Genomic DNA, 14,553 nt, shown 5'->3' on the forward strand with positions numbered 1-14,553 from the left:
TACCCGACGGGTGACATGCAAAAAAGGTGATTCGCGGGTGGTATTTTTTCAAACGCTTTTTTCTGTTCTGGGTAAAACAAAGATGATGCGGGCCGGGTCGCGGGTGTTGCATAATAAATATATTTAAATAATAATAATTTTGTTTAATGTTTAAATCCTCAGACCTCTCCCCTGCGGGACCGAGCATAATCATAACCTCTGCAGCGCATCTATCTGCTGCTGAGCGCGCCACATTCGAAATGGCTGAGGTGAAGCTCTCTAGCGGAGAATACAGCATTTTCAATAACTCTTCCTCAAGAGCGAAATCCAACGTCTGGGAGGCTTTTGGTGTCATCCTAGATGGAGAAAATAACCAACATCCCACGCTTTTTGAGCCAAATATGCAACTGCGTGTGTTAATAATTGCACGTTTTCACCGCTCATATGCGGGTTCGGGTCGGGTCGTGGATCTTGTGCCGGCGGGTTCGGGTCGGGTTGCGGAACTAATTGGCAATATGTGCGGGTAGCGGGGCGGGTTCGGTATTGCACGTCGCGGGAGCGGGGCGGGAGCGGGTCTTGAAAATCAGACCCATGCAGGACTCTGGGTTAAGGTCACATGAATCTTAATCACATTGATTCTAGAAGAAGAAAAAAATGTTATTCCATGTTGGAGCTATATATATCTCTTCATATTATTTAATAGTTTAACATTTATTTTCTTGCTGTTTATAGTGTTTATTATTATCATTTATTTATATGTATTCTTAGTTAGTGTCATAAGTTAAAGTAGTTTCTATGCATTTATTTTGAAGGCATGTTTTGGGCACTGGGTGATAAGAGCATCTGGTGTAATTGTATATATTGGAGACAGGTGGAGGTGGGAGCCAGAGCACTAGTAGGCAAACACCTGGATCTGGACCTGGATCTGGACCTGGATGCCCTGCGTAAGATCTGCTCAATTGAGCTGTTAACCTTTCTCTTGTTGTTTGTGTAGTGCATTTGACTACGACACAGAGAACATGAACTCGGAGGACATCTACAGCTCTCTGAAAGGCGTCACTGAGGCCATCCAGAACTTCAGCGTCCGCAGCCAGGAGGACATGAACGAACCCATCCACCGGCAGGGAGAGGAGGTCAGTGGAGGAGGATGAGGATACAAGTTTCCTTTGTTGATGCTAATGTACAGTGTGTACCTCACCATATATCCAGGCTCATATCAAACACTTATAGTTGTAACGGTGCTTCTGTAAAATATTCTTGTGAAGGATTTTTCTTCCTGTAATTGTTGGCAACACTTTTGGTTGGTTTGGTGCGACATTTTCTTACTCAGGCATGATGACATGACTTTGAATCAGAACAAAGGTGAATCATTTACAGACATTATTGTGAAAGATGACCAGCCAAGATGAATGGTGTAAAAATGAAAAAGCTGCGATCTTTTAGGAATTCTTACACAAAATGAGGGCCATAACTCATCTATTTGGCTTGTTGTAAAGAAGCTAATAGTTGCAGAGACAATATTTAATGAAAGTGAAGCAAAATACTGCTGCAAATAAAAATAGTTGAGGTTTTGGGGATAGTGGTAGCAAAAGAGAGAAAAAGCTTGAGTGCATTTATTGTTTAATCAGGTTTTAATGTTCATCAGTTCCCGCATTCTTCAGAAACACAATTAACTTTAATTCCCTGTTGTGGGGAACAGTTTTATTTGTAACAATAAACCATGCTTTCTGCACTCAACAGTAGCAAGACTTAAGAAGGACACTTTTCCTACAGTGAGCGTTGTTAGACTCATTAACAAGACACTTGAAAGGTAAAGAATCAATGTTTATTCCTCTGTCGGGTCCTTTAAAAAAAAATTCTGGAAAAATAAAGCCCTTTTTTATTAGACGTAAATTAATGCAATTGCCTGAAAGTATTACATTGTAGCCCAGGCTGCAGGTTAACAAATAACTAAGTTACCCATTAGTACTGTCTTGACGCATGCAACCATCAGGCATTTCCCACAGTGGTTCAATATTGTCAAAGTTCAGATCTAAATGTGAAGTCTTGCAAAGGTCTAAATACTCAAGTACACACACACACACACACACGCACACACATAGCTAGCTAGCTATATATATTAACTAGCTAGGCATATTAACTGTATGTGACCCTGCCATCTGATTCCTCCACCACTCCCCCTGCAGCGTGGGAACCCAGAGGCATACATTAGCTGTTGATGAACGCTCAACTGTGAACTTAATCCTCCTCAGCCTCTGATAAAATCACGTGTATTGTTTGTTATGATCCCCAATGGGTGTAAACGACACCAAGAACATTTTCTCAACAAGAAACTCCCCTTTTATCTGGATACTCGACAACCCTTTTTAAGGACACGATGTACTCGAGTACAGAGGTGTGACCTCTTGACATTTTACCCATGTCAAGCATCTGAAATATGATCAGCCCACATGTCGGCAGCCTGCCAATCATAGCGCAGCTGACTCATTAAACCACCTCCCCTTTAGTAGTTTGCGTGCAAAATACACAGAAACGCGAGCAGCTTAACCCCGCTGCATTACTCACCTGCTGGATCTCCTTCTGCCAGCCTTCTCCAGTCCCAACATCGGGTTGTTTTTATTACAACTAGAGAACCACATGCTGTCAACAAAGGAAATGTCCTCCAGGTAGTCCTGGTCGAGTTCCTTCAATTAATCCAGATGAGTGAATCTGGAAAGTAAAACTATGGGTTTATGTTTCCTTTGTTTACACCAGTATCTATACCTGCTGGCACAACATACTGCTCAGCATTTAGGGATTTTTTCGCCCTTAACCTGTTTATTCATCCTGGTGCAAAAACTTGAATTTGAGCTCTGTTACAGACTGAACAACTGGACTGACACTGCCTCAGCAGCTGTGTCATGGTCCGGTTTCAAGAGGCCTCTTTTTTGACAGTTGAGGTCAAGTTGCAGTCTGACCTGTCGTGCTGATAATAAATTAACTTGTTGTGAAGTCTTTCAAACAACTCAGAAAACAAACATGAAGAGCAGCATGACGTGCTTTCCATGAAATGCTTGTTTTTCTCCTCAATGTGTACAAAGTGCTGATTATGCAGAATGACAGTCGTGAAGTTTCTCTGATGAATGAATTACCTTTCATTCAATTTAACACCACTTGTTTGTTATGTTGGAAATAAAAGAAAACAATCAACTAAAATTCAGCTGCAATGACCTGCCATGTTTTTCTTTAACTTTTTGTACTGCATTTCTCCAGGGAGACAGCGGAACGGACTTTGTGGACGGAGGCCGCATGGCTCTGGACAACAAGACGTCCCTCCTCAACACCCCCCTGCTGTCCTCCAGCCCCCGAGGGGCCCGAGACTTCTTAGACTCTCCCTATAAACACGGCCGCAAAGACACCAGCATGGACGACTCGGAGCAGCTCACAGATGGTACACAAACACATTCTGACAGAAAACAAGTTTTTTTTTATAATTGTGCATGGTTTTTTTCTTGTTTTATTTGCACCTCTTTTTGAAATAAAGGTTGGACAGAGAAAAGTAAATAGAGGTTACATACGTGTTAAAGAAAAACTCACCTAAAAAGAGAGTAACTAAATTAAAACAACTATTCAAAATAAAATATAAATTTGTTTACAGGCCTTATATTTGAGATGTTTATATTTGTTTATTTTGTACTCTTTTTATTTTCTCATTATGTGCAATGCCATGTTTTAAACATGACGAAATAAATGCCCAATTGTGTATAAATAAAATCTATCTTATAAAGTAAGGTATGGAGATATTAGACTGTAGTATAATTGTAAGAATGCGATTCAAATTCTACTGTTTCTTATCTATTGTTTCTTAACAGAAAGCAGCCTGGACCAATCAGAGCTGGTGGCCGAGCTGCTGAAAGAGTTGTCCAATCACAACGAGCGCATCGAGGAGAGGAAGACAGCGCTGTGCGATCTGCTGAAGCTGATCCGCGAGAACGCGCTGCTGGTGTGGGACGAGCACTTCAAGACCATCCTGCTGCTCCTGCTGGAAACCATGGGAGACAGAGAGGTACACACACACTGGAAACACACTTCTGGGATGACACTGTGCAAATATACCAAGCTAAACTCCTTTCCTTCAAACTTCTATAATCCTTCTGATTCTCCCCCCAGCATGTGATCCGAACGCTGGCTCTGCGGGTGCTGAGAGAGATTCTGGGGAAGCAGCCCTGGAGGTTTAAAAACTATGCAGAGCTCACCATCATGAAGGCCCTGGAGGCTCACAAAGACCCCCACAAGGAGGTACGAGATAACACACACATGATAGTTCATACGGTCCTTGAAGCCCTTGGAAGTTTGTAAATATGAGGGAAAAACTAAGGCCGTGAAAGTAGTCAAAATGGTCATGGGTCATTGAAAGTTCTTGAATTTATGTTTTTTGAAGTCCTTTTGATATCCTTTTCCCTAACGATAGTGAATATTGTACATTCAGATGTGCGTCTCATTGCAAGAGAGCAGCAAGAAAGCCTGCTAGTTGTCATTTTGAAATTCTGCTCCAGTAATTAACCATGATCATGTCTCAAAGTATGCTATCTTGAATTTAAACAACTTGTGCTTCAAAGTCCTTAAATGTGATGCTTGAGAAGGTATGGGAACCATTTTAATTAGTTCACTTGAAAACAAATGTATTTTGAAGACTTTTGTGAGCTTGAAGAGATGGTAGGTTGTGTTTTAGTTAATATATGGATGATGAAAGTGATGAGAAGGATTAAAAAAACGTGCACACATCTGCTACAATATTTCTTGTTTCACAGCATCTGATAAAGTTTGTGTATCTTCCTGCAGGTGGTGCGAGCAGCAGAGGAGACGGCTGCCATGTTGGCGTTGTCCATCAGTCCAGACCAGTGTGTCAAAGTGTTGTGTCCCATCATCCAGTCAGCTGACTACCCCATCAACCTGGCTGCCATCAAGATGCAGACCAAGGTAGTGGAGAGGGTTCCCCGCGAGGGCCTGATGAGCCTGCTGCCGGAGATAGTGCCAGGACTCATACAGGTAACATGCCTAGAGAGATGATTTGTTTTAAACACGCTAATAGATAGAATGCTGAAAATCACAATCAAGCACTATTCAAAGTGTGCTGGGTTTATTATTATTAAAAGAGGAAGTGTTGTTATTTCCATCTTTTACTGTAGAGTGTTACTATTTAAACAACTCTAGATACTTTTTAAGCTTGGGGCTATTTTCTTATTTATTTCAATCGCTTGTGAACTAATGTACCTCTTTTTCTCACACACATTCATTCATGAATTCTTTCTCTGCAACCTTTATTTTGAACCACATTTTCTGCAGGTTGTTGATCTATTTTGATCTGGTTTTACAGGGTTACGACAACCCTGAGAGCAGTGTAAGGAAAGCCTGTGTGTTCTGCTTGGTTGCCATTTACGCAGTGATCGGAGAGGACCTCAAACCGCACCTCAACCAGCTCTCCAGCAGCAAGGTAACCTGACCTCGAAGCATATTAGACATGGACTAATAAGCACAACTTGTAAACTGACAAAATGTATGTTGTCATCTGTGCTACCAAGCTCTTTCTGTCTTTGGTTGAAATCTGGCTTATTGAGACTGCTCCTTTTTCATGATCCAGAGGGGTACAAGTAACTGGTCTTTTTGTCGTATTTAATATATTTTCTTTTATTATTATTTTATTGTTGAAATATTTACATAGAAATAACACAGAATGATGTAGCATATTTTCTTTCAGTCTTCCCAATCTCTTTCTTTTTTATGTTTCTTACTTACTGAAAGAAATGAAACTGCAGTAGAGCATTAAAATTAAAATCAAGACAAACAACAAACGAAACACCCCAGAGTTTATTTTTCTGTTGGTATGTGGGTGCAAAGGCATAGCGTCTCGACAGTGCAGAACATTAACAGGACACTTGAAAGATGTGTAGTGGACATCATAGACAAAAAGGCTGTGTGAGTAAAGATGGGGCTGGCCAAATTATTCGCCCCTGGCTCAATTTGACGTCTTTACACATTTGTAGTTAATGTAAAGATGAAGGCTTGTGTTCGAAGATGGGTGTGGTCCAATTCATTGCTATTGTTATCCCATTGCAAAAATGTCTCTAGTGTTTATAAATGGAATAAAAATGGCTTGTTTTTCCCATCAGTAATGCACGTTGTTTGACCCTAGAGGTTGACCACATTTACATATTTGTCCTCCTCTGTTCTTCTGTCTGCAGCTGAAGCTGTTGAATCTGTACATCAAGCGCGCCCAGTCCGGCTCCAGTGGTGGTGAGCCCCCGTCTGACTGCCTATAGGAGACCCGCCGCCCTCCCACAGGGCAACCACAGAACTGCATCTCTGCCCACCAAACACAGACATCAGTTCACGAGCTCACACCCACACAGGCCGAGAACAAACACACATCCTAACAGATTTCACAGGAGCCAACCGCATACATCCACACGTACGCTTGCAAAGTGACACACACACACACACACACACACACACACACACACACACACACACACACACACACACACAGGTGCACACAGGTGCACACAGTCCACGTACATTTCCTCTCCCTCTACCAGATGGGAGTTGTGGTGCAGAAGAGGAGTGTTGTTGTTCTCCCAACCATCGCTGAGGATGCTCCCTGATCTCAGACTGAACTGAACCCTCACACAAACAGATAATACACATTCAGTCCCACCCAAGTTTGTCACTAATCTCTCAAAGGATGAAGACACTAAATGTCCGTCCTCTATCCTGAGCACCACAGCGTCCCCTCTGAATAACACGTCAATGTCAACAGGAAGTGGTGCGTCTCATTTTTAAAGGGGGGGGTGTGGTTCATAGAGCAGGCCTGAGACAAAGGTGCCGTCTTGTGTCTTTATTGAACAGTGGGGCCAGATAGACAGGAATGTAAATTGACATTGTCATATTTTTTGATTTATTTTACGCAATGAGGTTTTACTGCAGCGGTTTTTAATGTCCGGAGTTTTCACATAAACATACACTTTCTCTTTTTTCAAAAAGGTGCTGCTTAGCCTAAAAGGTACGACCAAACAACCGCACACAGCACTAACGCAAGTCACAGCGGGACGGCCTGCTCACAGCGACTACAGAACAGATTCCAAATTGTAGAAGGTGTAATGTGCTTGGCTATGCATGAGACTACATTTAAAAAGGTTTTATTGAAGGTCAGTCAGAAAAGCGTGGCTGATGTTTTAAATTAATGTGAACAATGTCCACCCCTTTCAGAAAAATTCATGGTCTCCATTTCTCCCAGCTCATCTTGGATCGGTCCACTTCTGGGCGACATGGGGGGGGAAAACGGGTGCTTACTACATGAAGTATGACAGGACATGGCTTATTATCACATAGTGGATATGTATCTATATATGATATTCAAATTAAATATCCATTAACTGTGTCATTTAGAAATGTACCCGGGGGGGTGCGCACCTGTGCCCATCGTTTTTTTTGTTACCTCTTTGTTGCTCTACCCGTAGTCTCTCTTTCGAACTCACATTTATTTTTTCTCTGCTGAGAAATCTGTAGAAATTAATTATTTACAGCTCTGAAAAAATTATTGTCATGTCACCCTTTTCTCTCCTCTTCATCGTGTCTTTCTTTCCCTGCTCTTCTTGTAACATTCTAGTTTTCACTGTTGTGTTTCCTCTGTACATTTACAAAGCTGTGCTTACATTACAATAAAGAACTTGTACAGATCATGATAAGCTTGTCCCTTTTTTTGTGTTTTTTTGCAGTGGAAAAAAGTCCCGGGATGACAGGTGGATAGAAATGTTTACAGCAGAAGGGATTTACCAACCATGTTGACTGTTCGCAACACTAAAGACTGAAAACTATTATTATATAACCTATTCTTCTTTGTCTTACTGACCCAGCATCAGTAGTGGTAAACCATCCCCAAATTGTACCTTTAAATTAAGAGATTCTAAAATGTAAAACATGTATCATTAGTTACTCCAGAAACGCTCAAAACTGCAACAATGCCTCTGCCCTTTTTGGAATAAGTGTTCTGTAACATCAAAGCTGATGATAAAAGGGATATCTTTGAAAGAAAAAAAGTCTTGGATGGAATTGTGCATTATTTTAGAGGTCTTCTAAATACCATTCCTTTTAGGGCATCTAAAAATCCTTCAAATGAAACTGTAATATGTGATGAGGGATCACAAGTGGTTCATTTTTTATTAATTCTGAATCATTTGGTCTATAAAATTCCAAAAATAGGTGAAAATGCCCATCATCTTTTCAAATTCTGCCGGATGTGCAAATGGGTAATAAAGTAGACAGACCCCAGACATGGTGTAAAACGCAACACACATGACTTATGCAACATAGCTATTTGAGAAGTGCTGAATTTCATGTGTGCTCTGGGCTGTACATTTAGCTAATGAGGATCTCTGATACAGAAACAGCCTGCAGTAAGTGCCAAGGACATGCAGTTAATGTGCTAAAAATGTTCCCTAAATACAGTTTAACGATATTTCTACTTTGAAAATGTGCTTTTTATTTGACTTTATATCTTTACTTCAGTATATTACATGAAGAAATAAAACAATATAATGGAAAATATTTAAATATTTACCCGGTTGAATGCAACACGCAGAAATGTGTCTGGCTTGCTTGTGCATTGTTTGCTATTACAAAGTGTAAACAGTAACACATAAAACATGCAAACAGGAGACATTTAAACATATTAACATAAAAACCAGAATGCAGCTAGTAGCCTTAGTAACTGGAGAACAATGTAAGGTTTTGGCTTTATCAAGAATAAATAGATAGATAAATACATATTTGATGATGTGTGCGAAGGTGGCAAGCAAGCTTCAGAAAGAGGCTGCATTGCAAAATAAAAATGCACTACCCAATATTTAAAGTATATTACCTCCACTTCGACCAGCTTCAACAACAAAACATGTTAGTTATTAAATTAACAGTAATAACAATCCAATAATATGATCTATGTTATAATGCGTTACTGAAATTAGTCACTCTGCAGGTAGATTGTTGGGCAACTTTGTTTTGACTGTGTCTGAATGCTGTGTGATGTCCATGTCCTGAATTGTCAGAGGGACAGTTAAGAAATCTTAAGGCGGGTCTTCCCTCACATGGGCCAAAATAGCACTTGTACCCTGCCCTGAAAAAAAAACGTTGCCACCCAGAGACTTAACCGACGGCCAGGGTCCGACCGGAGGATAATTATTGACTAGACAGTACCTGATGCATGCAACAGACTTCTGGGGAGCAGATTATTCAACGAGGACATGAGACAGACATGAGCTGCTGTCTGGACCTCCTCGGCACCGGGCTGAGTGTTTATTTGGAGTGAAACGACAGCTGTTTGTGGGACAGACACGATGTTGTTCTGGCAGCACTACACTGAAAACTTCCGAGCCCCAGTGCAGAGACTCGACGGCAGCAGCTACACAAGGTACGGACAACAGTGTTTATTTTGTTTATGGTCCCAGGCATGTCTGAGATCTCTGTTAATGAAGTCATTTCCACCGGTCAAATTAAAAACAAGGTGAAAACTTAGCCTTTACAAAATAAAAAATGCAAACGTCCTTTATTATAATGAAAAACCCTTTCAAAATAATTTCAAAAATAATTATTTAGTATCTCAAAAATAATGACTTATTGTGTCAATACAATGATGATATCTCAAGAGAAAGACATTTTATCTCAAAATATACTTAAATACTAAATTAAAGTATTGCAATTAGTAGAATAATATTAAAAAAATATCACCAAGTATAACCAAATAAAACTACTTAGTAATTCAAAAGAACAAGAATATTTCACAAAATGATGAGTGAAATAGGGATATCAAGTTATTATTTTTGGCACGGTGTGTCCTTATAATGACTCACAGGATGTTGTATTTACTTCAAACTGGCGGAAGAGTTATAGTTATAGAAAAGTTAAAGAATAACTGTGGCTTTTGCTTCTTTTCACTTGCGAACCAATTAGTTATGTTACTGTGTGCGTGCATTTTATATATTTCTCTGTGTCATGCAGGGTGGCAAATGTTCACACTATTAAAGTGTGTATCTTTGTTGACAGTTATGACTTTATAGACGCTTTCATTTAATTTGTGGGAGGCGGCAGAGCGCAAGTACAGTTGGACACAATGACGGAAGTTTGGAGGCCGCTGATTGGCTAACCCCCATGCGCTGGGCACAGACTGGGGTCTCTGATTGGCTGTTGGCATCCTTCCTGAAGCTGTCGGTGGCAGCGCTGCAGGCTTCACAGAGCGACGGTCCGTATGCTGAGGGGAGCCATGTTGATGCCTGGTTTTGTGTCAAACGCTGCACTTTGGATGGTTAAAGGACTGCGTCTCAAGAAGCGGGAGCCTTAGCGGTTGTTCCTGCACCGCGATGAGAAGAGTAGAGCGGGTTGGGATGGTACAGGAAGCGCCAGAGGAGAGCTGCTCTTCCTAGGATCACCGGACATCAACGGTCGATTCAAAGCAAGTCAAGTTGATGCTAGTTAGCCTGGTAGCAACAGCTGTGCGGACGCTGCGTGGGATGCGGCGTGTGGACTAAACTCAAAAGTATCCTCTGCCTGTTGCATTGTGTTGGGCAAATCATAATTAGCCTGCTTTAAGACTTTAGCGTAACAACGGGGCTGCTGGATTCATGCTAGCTTGCTTTAGTTACCATTGTAGAGCTCGCTAGCTGTTAGCTAACGTTAGCATGCTGACAACCAGCTCGCATCTTCAGTCACGACTAACATTCGCTAGCTGAGTGAACTCTAACTTATTGTTACTTTCAGACGGTCGTCGAGCACCGTGTTTTGTGACAAAAGAGAGAAAAAATAACCCGAGTGGAGATATGGCGATACACCCAGTCTCTGTGGAAAGCTACCGCCTGCCCAGCCTGCCAAGGAGCGGCTAACGGGCTAGCAGCATAACTTTCCTCTCACGGTGTCCCTGTAGCTGCACAGCCAGCTTCTTCGCTAGCCGACCTCTCGTACCTGAAGCAAGCTGGCGTCCCTCCGAGTAGAAGCCGAGGACAAGGAGCTGGGGCCGATGGCCTGGGTGCTGAAGATGGACGACGCATCCATCGAGTCGGGGCTGGTGCACGACTTCGATGCCAGCCTGTCCGGCATCGGGCAGGAGCTGGGGGCTGGAGCCTACAGCATGAGGTTAGACACCGGAGACAACGTGCCTTTCCCCGGCTACCTAACACAGTATTGTGTCGACAAAATACAACCTGCCTTTCGGAAGTGTTAACATTTACACCCCCCATACCAGTGTGTGTTCTCCCCTTTGTACTGTGGCTTCTCTTTGTTTTGGGATTTAGAGTAGGGCAGTCATTGCAGGGTGCCAGGATCATGGCCAAATATTAATTTCTCTAAACCTAAGCAAAGCAATGGTGGTATACTTTGAGGGACATTATATAAGTTAATGCTATTATCAAAAGAGACATAAACTGCGTGTAAGATAACACAGAGGAAGTCTGCAGGAAGGGCTTGTTGTGGCCATAGACTGTGGTTGTAGCCCCTCAGACTAGTGGTATAGTTATCAGAAAATGTCTATAGCGTTGTTTCTAGTGACGTGGAAACAAAAGGTTGTGGATTATGCACAAGGAGATGGGAGTCATTTAAATATTGTTATTAAGGAAAGCTCTACAGGAGTTATTTGACTTGGAGGTATAAGTGGCAGGAGCTTCAGCACTTATTCCTTTCTCATATATCTTAAGAAGCACCTGACTCCAATTTTGGAAATGAAAGGAGGTATTTTTCTTGATTTATTTCCATCTACAGTAATAGTTTAAGCCGCACTAGGTGATCTATAGTTATCACATTTCAGTTGGGTTGCTCCGTTGGCTTTTCTAACTGCTAATACAATATGCCAAACTGCATAATGCAAGAGGTTAAATACGATTGGTTTCCTTTAGGATAAGTCTATAACAACAGCTTCCTGATTTTATATGTAGATTCTTTAACATTGAACAAAACAAACTCATCAAAAGATTAATGGTTACGTTTTTTTGCTGCTTTAAAGCTTTTAATTTGTTCCCACAATCTTCCTCTGAAACAAACTCTTTCAGTTGATTTTTAGATGCTCAAATTTCAATTTAAAATCCTTGTTTATATTACGTAACTATCTTACTGGAAAAAGGTTGTTATGATATTACCATTGACGGTGAAAATGAACATTTTTAACTTTATTCCCAGCTCTAGTAGCCACACAGCATTTGTCACTATGCCCAAATTAAATACATGTAGCCCTCTTAAGTTCCTCTTTATGACTTGTGTCACACATTTGATTAGTATCTCTACATCTGTACTGTACAATATAGTTTACGGGAGGTGATGACACATATGTGACTACAGCAAGAAACTCCCAGGACCCTCGTGTTTCTTATCAGCTGCTTCCTCGGCCATCTGCGTTTTTAGCCTGCATTTATCTGAGTGACTTAAGTGAGGGTCAGTCTCTTATGAGTGTAAGCAGGTTTACCAATACTCGGGTGATGTGTTGCATGTAAGCGAGTTAGTGAAAACATAGCTTGTGTGTGGTGTCAGCTGGTCCAGCAGTGTGGTGTTGGGCTGGGTTGCATGTTTGGAGTCAGCAGCTGGTAGGAACAGAATGTCTCGATGTGTTTTAGGGGGACCAGCTCCTCACATTTCAGGAAGCAGATGTAGTTTTCCTGGGCAGCAGGGCCGTGGCACCCAGGGTGGCTCTGACAGGGCACCCACTGCAGAGAAAACACAGATAGCTGCAAGAGATTAAGAGATATAAGAACTTCGATCCAAATTGCAAAATGGACTAGTGTAATATGCAAATTGCAGGATGCACGTTAATTGTTAAAGGCTACATATGTATTACAACATAATATAATTTGAATTAAGTATCATGGAGCTGCAGCGATATCCCTGACTACAAATAATGTTCGACGGACTTCACAAAAACTCACACCATGATCTTTTTTTTTACAATGATGATGAGATTGATCATGCAGTAAAGATAATTCCCTCCTTAATCTTAACATGCTATATTGGTGCAACAAAAACAGTTAATTCTTTTAAAATCGTGCAGCCCTAGAGAGAAGTGATTTGAGACTTCATAATCTAGCAGGTGGCTGTTTTTTTTTAAGGTGTTGTTTTTGGGAGGAAAGGGCTGCAGGAATGTCATATTGTTGTGCCTCGGTCTAGGGCGGCACAGTGACTTGCCAAAAAGGTTTTCAAGGTAATGAGATGCCATGGTCTGAATCTCTTAGCTTGGATAGGACCGGTGCACGGCCGCAGACAGTTCGCTGTGCACCGGTTGACACGGTTGCAGCATTTGTCAGGGTGAGCCGAGGACGGGTTGGTTGTCTGGAGTGTCTGCCAAGTGTGAGAGATAGTGTGTGTCAGCAGCTCAGGCTATCTCTGGGTGTTTTTGTTCATTTATCATGCTCCCGCGGTCTCATGCATATATAATAAGAGCCGTTTGATCAATGGAGAGCCTTCGTCACCCGTTCTAAAGTAAGCCAAACCAGTTAATAATTCCACACTATGAGGAAGTACCAAGGCACACAGGGGATAGGTCTTACCAAAGTGGAGCATGCAACCGTTTAGAACTTAGCTTATGTGTTTTAGAGATCATTCTCAAAGTGGGGAAACCGAGGATTAAAGGCCATGCTTTGCTTTGTTGTCACAGTTATTGGTGTTTTGCTTTTTTTTTCAATCAAAAAAATGCCATTTGAAAAGTAAAAACAACAGCCCCCGAGACTTAAAAAATGAGTGAAAGGCCATTCTTTAACAAAAACCCTTTCTTGGAAAAGGCCCAAATCAAAACCAGCTTTCCATTGGAACACCTTTAAAAAAGCCTGCTTTCTTTTTTCCCTTGGAAATGGGGTTTTCTCCGCAATTAATCTGTGGCCTGACCTCTGTTTGGGGTTTCTCTTGGTGTTTCTTTCTTCTTTTCTTCGCGATGTTTGCCCCCCCCTGGGCTTCTTTGGGCCCATCCTTCCCAAAGCCAGGAGACTCACCTTCCATCCTGAAAGCCGAAAAACCAAAAAACCATTTTCCAGTAATGTGGCCCTTTTGCCGCACCCTCCGGCCTGCCATAAGGCGCCACACCGAGAAAACGGCTTTCATAACTGAAAAACCAAAGGTTAAGAAAAAACCCACACCAATACACTAGTTCCCCAAAGCCGCTTTTTAAATCCCCATTTTTGGCTTTCCTCCCTGTAGTGTGTTTTTATAGGTTTTTTTGGGCCGCCATGGCGAGTAAGGTTTCCCTGCAAAAGGGCTAACAAATCCAATCCAAAGAGTTCTGTTCCCCTTTTTTTTGGCTTTTTTTACCGCAGACCAACCCTTTCCATTTTATTTTGCCCCCAAGCCTTTTCAATGGATTTTTCCAGAAATAAAAATACCAAAATTGGAATTCCCCCCCATATTATGGGGGGAAATCGACCAACCAAATTTTGCAAGGGTTTAAGCCTAATTGGCAAAAACTTCTAGTGTCTTATTGTATTGCCTTTGAAATGGACCCCAAAAAAAATTGTTTTAACGCCAGAATTCGGCCTTGGTTTTAAAAAGAATGCCCTCTTGGTTCATTTCCCCATCGCTTCA

At 41.6% G+C, this 14,553-nt stretch overlaps 2 protein-coding genes across 27 annotated transcripts in view; both read left to right on the plus strand.

Moving 5' to 3' along the window:
- Positions 1 to 7,700, plus strand: part of clasp2 (cytoplasmic linker associated protein 2) — a 74,584-nt gene extending 66,884 nt beyond the window's left edge. For all 26 annotated transcript variants that reach the window (XM_010796814.1, XM_010796825.1, XM_010796816.1 and 23 more), the window contains 7 exons: positions 974 to 1,112; positions 3,232 to 3,409; positions 3,831 to 4,024; positions 4,129 to 4,257; positions 4,801 to 5,007; positions 5,336 to 5,452; positions 6,201 to 7,700. In XM_010796814.1, the coding sequence (XP_010795116.1) occupies positions 974 to 1,112; positions 3,232 to 3,409; positions 3,831 to 4,024; positions 4,129 to 4,257; positions 4,801 to 5,007; positions 5,336 to 5,452; positions 6,201 to 6,278 (1,042 nt within the window). In that variant the 3' untranslated portion in view covers positions 6,279 to 7,700. The remainder of the gene's footprint in view (positions 1 to 973; positions 1,113 to 3,231; positions 3,410 to 3,830; positions 4,025 to 4,128; positions 4,258 to 4,800; positions 5,008 to 5,335; positions 5,453 to 6,200) is intronic.
- Positions 7,701 to 10,084: 2,384 nt separating this feature from the next.
- Positions 10,085 to 14,553, plus strand: part of ubp1 (upstream binding protein 1) — a 14,038-nt gene continuing 9,569 nt past the window's right edge. The window contains exon 1 of the mRNA XM_010796856.1: positions 10,085 to 11,136. Within this exon, the coding sequence (XP_010795158.1) occupies positions 11,021 to 11,136 (116 nt within the window). The 5' untranslated portion in view covers positions 10,085 to 11,020. The remainder of the gene's footprint in view (positions 11,137 to 14,553) is intronic.

This window comes from Notothenia coriiceps, unplaced genomic scaffold (assembly GCF_000735185.1).
Source record: "Notothenia coriiceps isolate Sejong01 unplaced genomic scaffold, NC01 NC01_scaffold00037251, whole genome shotgun sequence".
NCBI classification, from domain to species: Eukaryota; Metazoa; Chordata; class Actinopteri; order Perciformes; family Nototheniidae; genus Notothenia; species Notothenia coriiceps.